Below are 18,112 nucleotides of genomic sequence, written 5' to 3'. Positions count from 1 at the left end.
GCTGCCTGGCACCCAGCGGGAGTGCAGCTCATGAAAACATCATTCCCCCAACTAACGGTGGCTGTTTCCAGCTGACTCCTCTCCCCTTGCTCTTGCTACAGCCCTGAGCACGACTTTCTTTAGTAAGACAGAGCGATGGACTGATGCTGTGCAAGTGTTCGGCAATAAGCTCGGCAAGTGGCAGGTGTGTGATCCAATCTGTTTTGATTTAGATGCTTTACAGCTCTTTAATTTTGCTCATTGGCTTTACCTCAAGATGATTGCTGAGACAGTATTAACAGCTATAATAATTAGCCCACTATAAGTCTATAGAGGTATAAATAGCAGGAACATCGAAGTCTGAAATGTGAATCCAATGAGTGGTAGTAAAGAAAATAATCTTATGTTGAAGTCTTGTTTTCAAAATGATTGACTAAATAAAGCAAGATTAATGATCACTGTAAGTTTTAACTGATAAAAGTCAATTTTTTGAGATGGATGGAAGTAAAGCAGTGGTAATTTTATAATTAAGTAAAGTGGAATGAATCAATATGCTTTTACGAGCTTATGTGTTAAAGAACTAGCTTCTAAAAATTGCTTTAATACATTAAAAACATTTTAAATAAAAGAAAAAATTAAGAAATATTGCTGTAAAACACTTTTCAAAGAGAATGTATACTGCAAAGTACCTGCCATGCCTCAAATGTTTTTTGGCCTCTAGGGAAGAGCTTATTCTCTTCTAAAATTTCTAATACATAAAACCTGAGTCATATTGTTCTCCTACAATGCAATTCTGTACCATTTCCAATGGAGAAAACAAAGAATTGAATGCTGGAACAGCTGGCATAGAAACTATATAGAGTGATTATGAAATTACTAAAAAAACTGTCAGATTACTACTCCTCTACTATATTACCAAGTAATTTCTACTGATTAAAAAATGGAATATATTTTGCCTTACCAGCCTATCCAAACTTGTGCCAGCAGCAGTTGTAGGTCGCTCCTCTGGGTTATATGGTCTAAACCTGGTATTGAAGTTTTCAGGGACAGAACGGGAAGATCTCAGGGCAGGTGCTGGTTTAGGCTGGCCACATCCTTGAAAAACCTGAAAAAGACATTGTAGGTTATATGAAAATTATTAAAAAAGGGAAGCAGGTATTTTGTAGCCTCTTTATTCTCTCTTTCATATATGTGAAGACAGCTTTGATTGACATTTTGGTACTAGTGAATTCAGCACTTGCCCTGCATTAAAACTCAGGTTAATAATTAATCATTATTAATTAATTGGTGATGGTATAAAAACATATAGGGACCTTAAAACCTCCTTAATTTAGGAAGGTGATTATTGTAAGAAGTTCACATCTGAAAGCATTTTAATTGCTGTCTTTCCAGGAAGAGAATGAGCAAAAGGAAGTCCTTTGTGGCAGGACTTAGTTGATAATTGTTTTAGTTTTTGTTAAAATGTGGTATTTACCCTGAATCACAGCTCATTCATAATCCCTACCCACAACTCTTCCTACCTTGTAATTTTGTTTGTAGTCTCAGAGAAAATGTCAACGATAGAATAGTTTTATACTGGATAACTTTCTTATTCCCTACCAGTCTCTCCCTAGAAGAGGAGTGAGGCATATTGAGTGGGCAGTAGTGAGAATTATTTTCTGCTAGTGTGTTTGTTTTCTACATGTAAAAAATAATGTTCAGGGTTATGAAATTTTTCATATACTTCTATTTAGAAAAAAGTTTTAGTAGCATGTATCTGGTGGATACTAAAGGACACAGAGGGCACTTGACTACTGGATATCAAGTATATATCCCAGAGGAACTGTCATAGAAGTTACTCGGCTGAAAAGAGGTAGAACATTCAAGAGTTGAATTTTTAAGTGCTGTCATGACATAGGGTCCTAGTTTGTCTTCATACCAACTTTTTCAGTTCTGGAATATTTTTTATTTTTTGTGACCATTGTATTTCGGCTGTTTCACCATTTTGCCTCCATTCAAAAGAAAAAAAATTAAATATCAGAATTTCTTGTAAGATATATTTTACAAAACCCTTATGCCAGACAAAAACTAGCTGTCTGAATGAGCTTTGTGGAGCTGAAAAATCCTGTGCAGGTGCTGTGTCTTGTTTATAGGGCCAGATTACTTTTGTTGTGGCCAATAAGACAACAAGCTCACAAGCTATGTTGTGAGCCAGTGACCAAAAAGACTCATGTTTCACTTTTAGACCTTTAGATTTTCTGCTTTGAGTGGTTCTGTCTTGAAGTAGCCATGGATGGCGTGACCTTTATTGCTTTCAGGCTATATTACAATTGGCTCTTAGTTAGGTTTCCCAATGCTAATTTAGAGGTCCCAAACAATCCAGAATTTGCTGAAAGAAACTGATTCATACTAAATTTATGTCCAATCATCATGTCTGTTTTGGCTCAAAGTCTAGCTGTTGTATGACCATTGGGATTTTTAATTTATGAGTGGGATAGTGCTTGGTCTGGTTTGAGAATATCTGAAAGATTTTTTTAAGAGTTTCTACCCTCCCTAGTCATGAGGAGTACTGAACAATATATTCATTTAATCAACCCAGAGAGATGATTTTAGATTGTAAAGTTCCAAATTTTTCAGTAGGAATGGATCTTATTTTTCCTCTGTGAAGAAAATTCAGCTAAGATTAATATTCAGGATTTATACATGATTGTGTATGATACTATACATTTTAAAGGACCAAATATATATGTTGGAGTCATCAGTTATATTTACAAAAGTTTACTCATATTTCTGACTGAAGTTATGTGCAGAAATATAGCCGTTTGCTTAGATATGTATGACATCCCATTTAGTCAATTAAGCAATTGGGTATTTGCTTACAAAGACAAGTGACAATTATCTGAAACATGCAACTTGACTCTCAGGGGAAAGGGAAGTGAGGGTGCTGCATCTTCTCCTTAAATTTCACAGTGTGTGACTGTTAGGCTACTTGCATGGCCATGTGAAGTAACTGGGAACCTACACAACTTATATTTCATCCTTCTTATGACATACTGGAAAAAAATAGACTTTGTGGCATTTATCTTCATACAAATAGTTGTAGCAAGTAGTTTTATATGAACAAATTTACATACAGCCAGACAATAATAGAGATGGAAATTAGATTGCAATTTTTACATCACAGAAGAAATAATTTACTTAAGTGACCTGGCAGAAATGCAGTAAGGGTACAATATCCAGTAACTGAATTCTGAGTACAAAAGAGATGTTTTCTAATTTGCATCCAGGTATTAACTGACAGAACAGAAAATGTAAGGCTGATACCTAACATTAACAAATGCTTCTTAAGAAGCAGCACATGAAATACTTTCTTCACAATGCTACTCAAAGATACTGAGCAATTTCTGGAAAAATATTCAGGTATTTCATGATGTATGCTGTGAATTGGCAGCATAAATCCACTCTCTTTAAAAAATTGCATTTTATGTATAATTGGTGCAGTCAATTTAATCTGAAATTAGAGAAGGGATTCCATTTGAAATTAGGAAACCTAAATTTAGGTGTGTACATGTAAGTGTCTATATTTAAGCTAAACATCTAACCTTTATTTTTAGACAGCAGAGATCAAAAGTTCCCTTCAGTTGCTCACACATCAGCATCTATAATAGTTGTGATGTCCTGGAATATCTGAGACATCTGTTAAGACTGTCTTACAGAAGACGATTCCCCACTGAACTGCAGCTAAAGCTCAAATGGGATATCCTAGGGTGTCACAAAGAGCACCAGACCTTTATGGTCAGGGACATAAACCAAGACATAAGATCAAGTCAACAGAGCCTGTGAAGAATTACATCTATCAAGCTGACTAAATGGAGGTATCTACTTCAGGACTAGGACATAGATACTGTAAAAAAAAAAAAAGAAAAGAAAAAAAAGAATCCTTTTCCCAGGAGAACTCAAAGTTTTGAATCCCAGCAGAAAGAGTTTGTTTTCTGTGAAGCCTTGAGTCATACTGTTATTTAGACATGTGCTAGTGCTCAGTGTTTCCTATTGAGTGTCTCTGTATGACTCTGCTCCATTGACTCTCTCTCATCTTCAGATAGAATAACATTGATTTTTTCCTAAAATGCCATTATATTTTTCCTGCACAGAGCTCTGGAAAGAACACAGATAAATGAAGAGGTTTTGTTAATATGAAACTCAGCGGCTATTTTAAGAAGAACCTTGGATGTAGTTTTATGAAGATTTCCTCCTTATAAATAATGCATAGGTAGTCTGCTATGTCATGGAGCTCATTCATCCTTTTAGCTGAAGTAATTGCCAAAAAGGAACATATATCTATAGGTTAAAATGGCACATCCATCAGCTCAGATAAAAGTAGATTTAAAACTTACTAATGGGACACTTAAGTTATGGGATAGCCTTTATGAAAGTGGAAAAATCTTGGCATGACAGCCAAATGACACTTACAGCAGCCAAACATATCTGTATAGAACCAGACTCTTTAAAATGCAGAAAATAGTCCAGTATGTTGTGTTTTGAGTGTCAATGAAGACACAATTATGCAGATGCCACCAGATTAGGAGTTTTCTCCATTTTGAAGAAAAATGGATGTTATAACATCTTTTCTGCTGTTTTTTGTTTTCCTCCATGTCTTGTGAATGAGCAATCTATGCAGATGTCAACTAGTAAACATTCAGATTGTTAAAATGGAACTGATGTAGGATTTACTCTCTGACTTGAAGCAGGAATCAAAGGTAATGGTACTGACAGCCTTATGGGAAGATTGTGAGGGCCCCCAAAATGTGTTTGCTTTGGCAAAGACTGAAACGAGCATTTATATGTTACGACTCTCTGAATATGACTCCCTGAATTAGCTCACGGAGGATGAAAATAAGAATAAGGTAAACATATGCTATGACTAAGTCTTAGATATGAACTAAGCCATGGGAAACAATATACAGAATATGAAACTTTTACCTGAGAAATTATCAAGCTGTTGGTGAGCACTGAGTTTGGCACTATAATGTTCAAATACCAAAGAAGTGTCACTGGCAAACAGCAAAGAGATTTCAGTAGCGAAGATAATGTGTCTCAGACATTATCAGGAGAAACCCAAGGTAAATCTATTGAAACCTTTCTACCAGAGGCAATCTTCAGGGAACACCACTGAAGTCTGGGTAGACCTGGATTGTAAAGCCTACTCTTACAAAGTGCCGATGTCTTGGGAGGCACCTCAGGCAGCCCAGACCGATTGTGTTTGCACTCTGTGTGATCTGGTTTGCAGAAGGTATTCTGTCAGAACGGCTGCAGGTGTTAGATGATGAAGCTATGGAAACTGGTTTTGTTGATCTTCAGTCCTTGCCATTTCTGGAGAAGGGAAACTTGGGTCTGATTCAGAACACATAGATTCCTCTGGCAGAAAGGCCTGGAGGTCTGTCTTTCTAGACCACTGGTCCTTTTTGAAAAGCATCCCCAGATACTGCAGCTGTCAGGAACAGGACTTTCCCTGAGGCACGATAAGGACCTCGTGTGGCTGTCATTCAGGGACATGACAGCCACACGAGGTAAGCAGCTTGTGAAGCCTAGAGGTTTGTGGTCAGACTTTCTAGACAGCCAGTGCTGAATATAAACTGCAGAGAAATATTAAGAAAACAGAGAAAGATTCCAGCCTCAGGATGGAGTATCTTAACGTTATACTAGTACCTGGTTAATGTGAACTCTACTAAAAGAATCAACCGCAATCAGTACACAAAGAAGAAAAGTTAATGGCCTAGGAACAGAGATGTTGCATTTTGTGCAGTGACAGGTACTGGGATGTGGCTGAGTCTGTATGTCCTTGGTCAGAAATACAAAGATAGAGGAGGCACAGGTGGCACCTCTATAATTCTCTGTCTCAGTATTGATGTACAGCCATCAAGAGTGGTAGACGGAGGGTTTGTGTCTTCTAAGGAAAGGAAAGAGAAGGCGTGAACTCGAGCAATAAGCCCTGACTCCCTGCACTGATTAATTGTTAACTCATTGGCTTTTTTATGGACTGCTTCAACTTGCTTTTGGCAGAATGAAAGCTCCAGAGAAGGTAGCTCTCAGCAGTGTAGAAATGAATCAGGCTGTGACACTTTGGCCTCAAGATCAGACAGTGGTCCTTGTCCCCCTTTTATTTATTAGTGTAACTGTAACCATGAAGACTATTTCTCAGAAGAATAGTGCTGAATAGGGGTGCATATTTATAGGAAAAAGATGTTGGGCAAACGCTTCAGTACTACATCAAGTGAAGAATGGAGGGACATACCATAAAACCAGAGACCTAGGAAAGTCCATGATATATCTTTCTTCTGATGTCTAAAATGGAAAACTTCATTATTCAGATAAAAGCATGCATTCTTACTTATTTTTATACACTTACTATGTTGGAAGGTGTATATTGTTGCTCACTTAATTTTGCCTCCATATGCACAGTAATGTACAGTCAATGTGTTATATCAAATATACTTTGTTTTTTTTCAGATAAACTTCAATATATAATTGCAGCTGGTATAATACAAAACATCGTTTTGTGATACAAAGATAAATTGATAGTGCAATTTAATGTGAATGACTTTTGGAATAAGGCAATTTTATATAAATATTTGAAAGAGGAAAGGGATGGATTTTGGATTAAATGAACTCTGGGTCTTCTGCCTGCGAAGAGGGTGAGATAGTGAGAGGTCCTTGAGGAAGAATCTGTTTTCATTTGTTCCATTCCGTTTAAAAGCGAAAAAAAATTATACAAAATGGCCCCAAATTGTACTGAATACAGCATATAGCTTCCTCTCAGACATCAACCCATTTTTTAGGTAGAAAAAGCTGCATGTCAGTGGTGAAAAATAATCTGTGTATGTGAGTATTGCAGGCATAACATTATTAGTGTATCGTCATTTTCCCATTGTAAAAATGCACAGACTGACTAGTGGGAAAATAGATGTGATTCCTAGTCACCACATTTTCAGTGGGTACAGTCAAATGCAAGATACAAAATTGTTTGAAGAAAGTAGCGTGATTTCGACACCTTGCCTGAAGCTTTCTGAGCAGCATCTCAGAATAATTGACAAGCATGGCTTTTCTCCTACATTAGGTCTGCAATTGCATTCCATGCACCCCATTACATCTGGCAAAGTATCTGTCATTTTCACTGAAGCTCTAAGTGGTCAGTATGTATAAGGGGGGAAAAAATTAGACAACAGATGACTAGTTTGAAGTCTGCTCATATATCATCTCTACAGATCTGACATGACATAGGAGAATACAGCACTAAACCTACACTCTTTGCCTTCTTATACTTTTCTTTAAGAAAAAAACATTTCAATGTTTTAGGATCTGAAAAGAAGTTAGATATAACCTGGGAAAACAAAGAAATCACATTTCAGGAGAATAATGGTCTACACAGAAGTATACAAAGGCCCCTCAAGTATAGACATCTCTGTTATCTATGAAAAAATAGTAAATTAAATTCCACTGATATAATTTGATTTTTGTTTCTCAAGATTTTAAAAAATATTGGCTAAAGTTTCTCTTAGAGGAAAACCTTTACATTGCAAATGGAATTGCTGTGATTTATTAATCTTTACAGCAAATAAAATACTTCTGAGGGACAGGAGAAACAGTCTGCTCTGCTACAAACGAGTAGTGAGATGAGCTTGTGCCAAGATGTCATTGGACTCTGGCAGAGGATGCAGCCTCTCAACTAATGGAAAAACTGAGAGTCAAGCAAGTAAAAAGGAAAATGAAATACACCTGTGCCTTGGGTGAGTTTTCAGTGCAAATATTTTTTTGTTTCTTTTTTTGAGGTAAGAGCTGAGTTTGCTGAAGTTAGCTTTTAATTCCCAAAACATTTGACAGAATTTGCCTGTCAAATGCCTTGATCATTGCTGCCAGAACAAAGTCTCTTTGTGTAGAATGGACTGCTTTTAAAATCCTAGTAACTTCAAGTAGGTTGAAAGTAAAAAGCATCTTGAAGGAAATCATGAGCCACCTGCAGCACTGGGGCCATAAAAAGCATCTAATTTTGGGTTGGCAGGAAGAATATTAACCTCAGCCTCCTGCCTTTTGTCCCCACATTTTTTCCCAGCGACAGCAGCTTCCTTTCAAGCAGTGGAAATCCACTGGCTCAGATGGCCGTCTAGCCAGGACCTCACTACTGAGAGATCAATGCGAAGAAGAAACTACTAATGCAGAGAACCTGGCAAACTGCTGACTTTAGATTTTGAGCCTCAGTGCACTGATGACTATTAAGGAAGAGCCATTAATTGTTGGCTATTAGCTCAGGAACACCTGCTGCTGAATTCGAAGGATCTTATTAACATGAGGTTCAGAGGTGGTGGTGATCTGTGTATACAGACACACACTAAAAATGGAAAGGAGGAAGCTGGTATCATTACCTCTGTTTATCTTCATGTCAGAATCCAGACGAAACTCTATCAAACTGAGGTCTTGTAATCACAGACTGTCCAATGTAATGATATTTCCCTTGAGTGGCTATTGAAGGAGGTTAAATGGAACATTTTGTGTATTCACCTCAAACACATTGTACTTCTCCCTGACCTAGACAGATCAAAGTGTGTTTGGAAGTTAATATGGAGAATTACAGATGAGACATGAGCAGAAGTTACCAAGCATACTCTGCAGGATATTGCTTACAGAGTTACCGCTAATTTTCAGCACTCGGTTTTTCTTAAATATCTTACATCTATTAATTTGGAGTTTACTACATGGTACCTTTCTCCCTGCCACTCCCTTTTGAAAACTTTGTGCTTGTTTAACTAGATGAAGGATTCAAAGGCAGTCTGGTAAGCTGTCAAACGAGCAAAAGCAATTTCTTGTAGTCTGGACAAGCTTTCTTAAAGTCTAGACTGAAAAATGATGGAGGTGTTTTTCCCCCTGCTTGTGACATTCAGCAACAGAGAAGGTGCAACTCACACAGTACCTTTGCCGACACCTGCATGCTGTTTTCTTGCATGTTCATGATGGCTTCAGAAATCTTGACATCAATAGGATCCATGACTGATTCAATGTTGAATGGTCCCTCTAATCTCTCCGCTACCAGAAGCATAGCATCTGTTAAAACACAAAGTAGCCATTCCCTTAAAGAAGGGATACCTTTGGGTGCCTTGGGCAGACCAGTGTTGCCAGCCGGAGGTGTGGGTACCGAGCACTCCTGAGCAGGAGCCCATGGGGATGTGTGGTTGCAGGACCATCAAGCCTGCAGGGCAGCTTACCAGCTGTCAAAAATGTCTTCCCCTACTGCTGCCACCACAGAAGGAGGAACAAAGGGTGTAAAAGTTAGATTAATAATAGTTGCCTTAGTATTATTGAGCTTAGGCTAAAATTATTTTACACAGCATCACACACCACTCGAAGCAGCCAGTGCTCGGGAGTGTACTTGTGTAGTCTCCTTCCCGAGAAAAAGCAGGATGATAGAAATGAATCCCTGGGGTATGTTCTTAAGAGTTTGTGCGAGATGATGAAAACTTTGATATGATATCTCAGGGTGTTATAATTAAAGCAGCTGTTCTTTCTGACCTTAATGATCTCATTTTCTTGCAATGTGAACAGCAGATGACTATTGGATTTCTGCCATAGTATATAGGTATAAACCACATTTGCTTTGCTACATTTTCAAAACATGGTGGGAAGTTGTATGCAGAAACATATATACTTTGTATGTTTTGGATTTTAAAAACAATTGTTTGCTTAATTTACATTAGAGCTCCTCTCCAAAATAATTTTATATTTTTGTGTTCATTAACAAGTAAAAAACAAGCAACTGAACAGAAATTAATAACAGTAAAAAAAGTTTTGCCATGCATCACATGTTTGTCTATGCACAGATACAGATTCATCACAATTTCTGTGACAGTAGCCATGCTGTAAACTGGTTTTATACTATACCTTTGAACATCATATTTGATTTATTGTCTCATATGTTAGCATTTAAAGTTTTCAGTATCTAAATATCTTTAAACAGATGCCACTTGCAATTTTTACATGATAAACAAAATTCTTTGCATGTTCTCTTCTTTATCTCTCAGACTTAGGGTCCAAGAGGTACTAATCATACTTCTTCCCAAAACAGATCCCACATGTGCTTTGCTGTTGTTAAGCACCGGTCCCATGGCAGCTATGTGGAGAAGGCATGGAACACCATGTAGCCCTGATGGCAGTGTTTGTTAGCTCTGCACTTGGCTGCAGAGCCCCAGGGCTTCTTTTCAGCCTGCATGACCATCTCCTCCCTCCCCAAAGAAGCACATGTGCGTGCATGTATGGCAAGAAGAGGCTGGCATCTCACCCTAGCAGCTGAGACACAGACTTCCATGCACATCCTGACCTGAGGGCTACAGTATGTTGTTTATATGCAGTCACTGCATGCCTAAAAATCCCACTGAAACTGAAGTTACTTGGCATGTAGCACCTAAGCACTTTTGCAAATTTGAGTCAAATATTTCGCAATACTTTTAGACTGGAAAGAGTGTAATGCCAGTTGTTTGGGGTGGGGTGTATAGCAGTTGGTGTTGACAGAAATTATGAGATGATAGGATTTTGGTTTCAAAACCAGAGGTATTATTTTGGCTGTACATTAGTTTAACATTCTTTAGTTTAAACCCTTCACAGTGGGAAACTTGGTAAAAACAGCACCTAGCTCTGACAGAGGAAACAAAACAATTTTCATACACTCAAATATACGTGCACACATATACACATGCACTTGCATATACTTAGAGATTCCTGCAATAAGTTAGCAGTTTTTCCACATGCAAAGAGAATTTGTAAGTGTGGACTAGGGTAAAGGATTTTCTTGTTCATGTTTGGAATAACTTGTACGAAATGTTTACACCTTAGCACCTTGTGAGCAATGTGATCAACCTAAATCCTAGCTGCCATAACCAGTACTAGGCATTGTTAGGGCACAGGTCTTGGTGGTTTAGTTCAGGATTAGGGTTAAGATTAGGGTTAATGCATAAAACTGTCACAATTTTTTTTTTTTTTTGAGGAGTAGCCCACAGCTTAAGTTAAGGCCAGGTGCCTCTTTGTATGAGCACTCTTTAGTTTGGGAACAGACAGGTTGGACAAGTCTAGTGCTAAACAGGTAATTGCTGGAGACCCTTCATGAGTATAGGTGGTGACTTGAGTCTACTTGCTGTTTCTTCTGATGGCATGGGACACTAGTTCTGAATAAAATCTTGAAGTGGAATCTCAGCTATGTGGCAGAAAAGTGCATCATCCTTAACTGAACAAGAACCACAGCTTTATTTGTAAGAATAACTTTTTCTCAAGCAAGGTGCCTTCAAAATTAATAGTTCTGGGAGATGCAAACTAAAGATCTGTTCCTGGTTTAGATGATTTACATCTTTAGAAAAAACAACCTTTAGTTCATTAACTTCTATTTTCTGAACCTTAACCCTATCCATAGACTGAGTCTTTGTATTGGAAGTGGGCAGAGGCTGAAAAATATGGGTAATTCCTGCCTGCCAAATGTCTTTGTTTTGACTATGTTGAACTTCCTTGTTTGGTATAGTATGGAATAAGTCTGGTGGTGGGTTTAAGAACTTTGATTCATGTTAAGGTTAGTCAAGTTTATGTTTCAATCACATGGGTTATAGCTTTATGGTAAAAAAAAAAAAGGGAAAAAAGAGAAAAGGAAAAAAAAAAGAAAAAAGAAAGAAAAAGAAAAAAGAAAAAAGAAAAAAGAAAAGGAAAATAAAAGAAAGGAAAAGAAAGGAAAAGAAAAAAAAGAGAAGAAAAAAGAAAAATAGAAAGCAAAATCAAGCAGTAGATCTCAGTTTGTCCATATTCTTTATGTGTTATCTCCTTCTCTGTCTTGAAATGACTGGACCACTCCAGGCAGCTATTCACAGCACAAATCTGTGGAGGAGCTAGCGTGAAGCCGTGAGGCTGTGAGCCAACAGTATCACTTGACATTGGAGCCCTGCAATCTTTTATTTAGTTAGCACTGTAGGGATATGGCCAGGGACCTGTGAGTTAAGGGAAAAGTTTAATCAGAAATAGTCACACCTTCACTGATGACAAGTACATCTTTATATCAGCAGTCTATATATTTTTTGGAGCTAGAAGGTGGGACAGTACTAGTGTTAAACTAGAGGCCTGTACACAGACATATTTGAAGAGGCAGAGTGTGAGAAAGGGATTAAATGCTGGGATAAGAGATGCTTGAAAGGGCTAAGGTAAAACAAGTTCCTCCTGCAACATCATTTCTGAGGCTGACAAAAGTTGTGTTTCTAGTTAAGGCCCATTCTAGGGCTCAAGTCAGACTAGAAATCTTAGGCATTTGCACAGTTCAGATACGCTCTTGCACAAATGGAAAACCAGTTGCTTGAGAAATCATTTTATCGTCTTCAGTATCAGCAGGTGTGTGGGGCCATGGCTGATTTAGCAGTGACTGGACTGCTGCATTACTCCTGGCTGCTTGTAGGAGTGCTACAAGCTCAGCTGAGCAAAAAAGGATGAGCAAGAACCACTTCTATAAACTCCAAAGTTATTTTCTTAGCCTCTCTCTGACTAAGCTCTTCTTTCTACTTTTTCTTTAACCATCCTTGTTGTTCCTAATATTAAATCCAACCTACCCATACAGAATCATAGAATCCTTTAGGTTGGAAATGACCTTCAAGATCATCAAGATCAAGATCACCCTGGCACTGCCAAGTTCACCACTTAACCATGTCCTTAAGTGCCATGTCTACATGTCTTTTAAATACCCACAGGGGTGGTGACTCAGCCACATATCTGACAGCCCTATATTGAGAGAAGCCTTAAAGAGCAAGGCAGTCATATTATTGCAGGTGTGCAGGCCACATAATCACTACTGTAGTTAACTAGCTTCCATCTACTCATTTTTTGAGTTAGCGCTCAGATTAAAATTCAGACTGAATTTCCTACCATTAACATTGATCTAGAGAAAAAAGAAATCCTAGTGTGTTGTCTTAAAGTGAATTCCTCCCTTGGAAAAGATTTTCTGGTATCATTGGGTTCCATCCTCTTGTTTGCCAACCCATACCCTCACTCCAGTGTTAAACCTTATTTAACGTTTGCACAATTCTATATGAACACACACAACATGTAGACACAAGGTGTCCTGTGCAATTGAATGAAATAGAAGCTGTTAGGTTGGATATAGTGAAAATCAGATGAAACTTCATGATCTGAGATTTATGACAGACAGGACAGTCAAAATGATGCAATGGTCCTTTCCAGACTGTAGCTCCTCAAATCTATAATCATGCAATAACAAACACAACACTGTTGTCCCAAGTCTCTGTTTTTCTCCTAAAAATGTTATGAATATTATTACAGGAGAAGGCGGAAAGTTTTCAAAATGAAGTTAAGAAAATCTGTATGCTTCAGTGTTGAAAACTTGATTCTCAGGAACAGAACCCACAACTCAAAGAAATACTAATTCTGGTCAGTGGGAACTTGGTGGATTTAATGATTTCGCAGTATCAGCTGAAGTAGTAGATATTAGGAGCTTAATTATTGTTTGTGATATTAAAATCTGAAACCTGATTGATTAATTGACTACCTCTTTTTTATGTTAATACTCTTACCCATATTGTTCAATTACATATGATTTTATTTTTACCTCTTTTACATTTTTCAAAATCTGCTTTGCTTAGGCTAAGTACCTGTCTTCCCTTTCCGTAGACTACAGCACCTGGCAAAAAGCTGGCACCTAGCTGCTGCGTGAGCGGATCAGGAACTCATTCTAGGTAAGTCATTCTTGCATTGTGGGTTTGTTAGCGACTCAGAAACAACAAACATGACTAATTGCTCACTTGGGGACATGGGCTTGCAAAACAGTCCCGAGAAAGTGCAGAGCATATGGCACACTAGATTCCCTGTCAGTGCCACTGCTCTCGATCTCCTGCTAGATGTGTGTTGCTCAAAACAGGAGTGGGGACCTTCCTGATGGAGAAAAAACCCTAATTCTATTGGAGTCCCAGGGTGTAGCCCCAAAATGTCTCTGCTGGCTAAGCACAGCAGCTCTGTTTAACCGCTTTGTATTCACTTGTCCACACCAAGAAATGCCACAGGTATTTGACAGTGGTTCTTAGAAAGACATTGTTTCATTTTAAGCAATATATAAGAAAGACATCCTGCAGACATTTTTGGTTTACCTCACAGGTTTTTTTCTTTTTTTTTTTTTCTTTTAAGTTTTACAGGTACCATTTTAATGAGAAGCTCAGGACAAAACTGATCACCATGCTAAGTGATTCATTCTGCAATTTAAAAATTCAGAACACCATGTGTGAATCTCAAGGTGTCATGATGTTTTCTGAACCCTGAGCATCCCCAGCCAAAATAATGGATAGACTAATAATATGAATAGACAAGAATCTGTGTCTATTTCCTAGGAACTGCATCAAGACTCTGTTGTTTTGACTTGTCTTGATACTAAAAGTGATGTCTTCCTGTTTATGTTACATTTCCTTCAGGGCAGGTTTCCAGAAAACTTCCTAGTAAATCCCAGATTGAAACAAAAGGAGCAGGGACAAGGACACTGATTTATGAGACATCTGACGTGAAATCGAAAACTACACTGAAATATGAAGATCCCATAAAAACAATCAGTGCCTCCTTTTTCTTGCAAACTTTCTGTCATCAAGAAAATGTGAGGAGAGTCTGAGAGGGAAGACTCAGAGCTGATAGGGAAGGCTCAGGGAGCTGATAATGGAGGACATTTTTTGGGCCTGTGTTAGTCTGGCTGTGACATCAGTTGTGATATCACTTTTTTCTTTCATACACACCTGTTTCTTCTTCTACTTTGAAATTATCAGTGAGATTCCAAAAGTGGCTGAGTTTCCCCAGGGAAATCCAGAAAAGCAACTATGAATGAAGTCTCTAAAACTGTTGTTTTTTTCAGGGAGAAAAAGAATGGTAAAATACTAAGTTGCATGTCCTTCATAAAATCTTAAGGTATATTTTGTTTGGGGAAAAAAGGGAGGAACATCTTAAATTTTCTATAAGGAGGTTTCTCTTTATTTCTAGTCCCATATATGTGCTTGTTCACATAGTTGTGTGTGAAAGAATGTAAGGATAAATTTTTATTTGGGAAACTTCAAAGGATATGTCTATGGACAAGTCTATGGATTGCAGAAGAAGAGATGAATCATTTGCAAACAGACTAAGAGTTGCCTACTGCAGTTGACTATGACCTTGAGAGTGAAGAGATGAATCATTTGCAAACAGACTAAGCAGTTGCCTACTGCAGTTGACTATGACCTTGAGAGTGGCAATGACTGTTTTGGAAAAGGATATAACTGTTAATTTGCTGGGCTGCAAAGCAGTGCTCATTTGGTAGATTCCCAACCTTCCGACCAAGGGCAAGGGGAGGCAGGAGTCTGGGCTGTATTTACTACGTCATGTAGGCAAAACTGAGTGAGTTTTCCATCATGACACTAAATATAAATAGTGGTCATAAAATCTTTAGAGCGTTAGATGGTAAATTAATGAAACAAAATAAAAAATAAAAATTGGAAAGTGAAATATGGGTACATATTGACTTTTTAGAAATATAATAACAGTGGAAATACATCCCTGTAATACTCTGCCAAAACTTTTACTGCTAGATTGTGATTTACTAAAAAAATTCAAGAAGAAGAAAGTGAAACTCCACCTCACATTTAATGAGGTGCTAAGGTTTCTTTTCTCAGGAAATCAGAGTAAGGCATAGCAGTGATGTGAAAACTGCTGTTTTTCTTAGGGCTCACAGCTCCCTTTTTTCACATTATTATTCCATATAAGAACCCTGTACAGTTCTGTTCTGATGAGGCTAAATTGACAGATTTCCTCTCTGACTATCATCAAGCTCCACATATGTATTGGCATAACAACATTATAATTCTCTACAATCTGCTCTTTTTTTGTGAGCAAGGTACTTTTTTTAAAACTCATGTTTGCACCTGTGTAAAGGGGATCTCAGTACTCCTATTTGTATATTCACTTATCACTATCCAGTTAGGCTTATCTATTAAGGTATGCAGGCAAATGGCTAGTCCTTGCCTGAGGTTTAGGTGAGACATGAGAAACATGAGAAACCGCTGGACATGGCCTGAGATTTTTCTGTAACAAGTAACAGAGTAGGCAGCTGAACAAAAGTCACAGTTAGTGCCATGAAGAATGGCAGGATTTCACAGATGGTTGGCAAAATGGGGAGCAATGGGGAAAAAGTGCCGGGGGTGGGTTGTTGACATGGAAGAAAACAAGGGCAAAAAAAGAGCTGGATTAAGGTGAGCTGGGGAACAAACACGGGGAAATGGGGAGAACAGAGCGTGTGAAAAAGGCCATCCATGTGGAAACACTGCTAGTCAGCAAACTTGCTGGCTGCCTGATCACTGCAGTCTGCTCTATGTTCTTACTAAACTCTATTCCTAACCATTTTCTGGTGGAGAATAGTAGTGTGGGTGTGCATGTGTTCTCTGTGTGTGAGTATAATGTCCTGCTGGCAAGCTTCAAGCTGGACTACCTGGCAAGTAGGAGGAGACCAGCAGCTGGAAAAACCCAAGCTGAACACTTGTAAAGGTGTCTATGTCTGCATGCAGAGTCTGGAGGGTCTTGTGGTCCAGGCTATGGTTCAAGTGAGCTGGTTCAAGGGGTGTGTGTGTGTGAATAAAGGAGTTTGCATGCATTCCCCTAGTGAACTGCCACAGCAGCCCGAATCCCATCCTGAGCTGCAGGGCAGAGCTGTTTTTTGAGAAAACATTGGCAGTGTGCAAGGAAAAGTCGGACCCTATACAAACTTCAGGTCAGTCTTAAATGCTTTTGAAAGCATAGTAACACTTCAGGGCAGTCTCTCACCCTCTCAGCTGTTCTGAGCCTGTCAGTTCTGTAGCTCTTCCTACAGCATGGAGTTTTTCAAAAGAATAGCAAAAGAGAATGCAGTCCTGAAGGTGCCTACATTTACACAGTACAACCAAGATGTAGAAGACTCAATTTAAATTTTTTTGCCTGTTGCGAGGAGGATCAAAATTTTACCTGCTGGAAAAACACCCAGAGCACCTCTGCTGTTCTTATGTGCCTGATAGCTCTGCTTTCAAAGCTGTTTCTGTGGAATACTTAGCTATTCACCTGGATGGAAAGATTGGTCTCTGTCTTAGCATTTAAGGCACTTAGTTGTGAAGGTGTGAAACCAGTTTTCTGGCTTATGCTTGTAAGGCTGATGTCCAAAGGCTGATGTAATGACAAGTATCTCATAAGCTCTTGTAGGAGGGACTAGAACCCAGAATTCTCCCTGCCAGGTTAATTACCAATTAGTTAAAAAGGCAAACTTCAAAAATGTGTGATGATAATCAGATCTAGTTACTTATTATCTATGTTTAATTTTAGTCATAAGAATTTGGAGATTTTAAAAATTTTTTTTTGATATTTCTGACCAGCTACGTAACCTTGTTTATTGATGACAATATCACTTACTCTTCCCTCAAAAAAGGTAAAAAAGAATTGTCAACAATATAAGTGAAAGTTTTCCAGATTGAATTCTGTAATAATGGAAATTTTTGTATCGCTTCTGCTATGTTTGTCTGTAACTGTCTCTTTTATGTAGAGAAGCTCAATAAATGAGTTTAGTATGATGTAAAATATATGTATGAAGAAGTTATTGACATGCAGTTGTCATTGCCATTGATAGCAACAAAATGAGTTTTGTAGAGTAAACTGCAGGTTCACTTGATTTTTTTGAGCATTTCATGTATCGTAAATTTTTCTTCCATGTGTTGAAAAAAATGACCAAATTAAAATAATTTTCCTTCTTTGTCTTTCTGTAACTTTGAGCAATTCTAAATAATTTAGTGTACTGTTACTAGATAATACCTTATTTTTGCTCATGTATGCAAAACGAAAGTAGCAAAGACTAGGCAAGATGTCTACTATTATTATCTACTATTATTATTCTTCTACTCCCCTATGGGAGCTGAATGCAAGATGTTCTTCTGAACTGGACTTTTAGCAAATTTTATTGCCAAATGTTGTTTAGGATCCTGTCTGAATGTTTGGCACCAATCAATTAATAATATGCAATATATTTATAAAATCTTTGTCTCGTTGCTTTTTCCATATGCCAAAAGATGTTTAAGTAGTTTCATCATCAGTCACATAATATGTTGTTAGT

General features: G+C 37.9%; 1 protein-coding gene across 1 annotated transcript in view; it reads right to left on the bottom strand.

Annotated features, from left to right (window-relative positions):
• Window positions 1–18,112, bottom strand: part of GPC6 (glypican 6) — a 772,237-nt gene that overhangs the window by 65,222 nt on the left and 688,903 nt on the right. Inside the window, exons 5-6 of the mRNA XM_056329321.1 lie at window positions 8,921–9,051; window positions 941–1,084 (exon numbers count right to left, since the gene is read on the bottom strand). Of these exons, the coding sequence (XP_056185296.1) occupies window positions 941–1,084; window positions 8,921–9,051 (275 nt within the window). The remainder of the gene's footprint in view (window positions 1–940; window positions 1,085–8,920; window positions 9,052–18,112) is intronic.

The sequence above is a fragment of the Falco biarmicus genome, chromosome 2, assembly GCF_023638135.1.
Source record: "Falco biarmicus isolate bFalBia1 chromosome 2, bFalBia1.pri, whole genome shotgun sequence".
Lineage (NCBI taxonomy): Eukaryota > Metazoa > Chordata > Aves > Falconiformes > Falconidae > Falco > Falco biarmicus.
The sequence above is the reverse complement of the archived record's forward strand: the minus strand, read 5'-3'. Positions and strand labels throughout refer to the sequence as shown.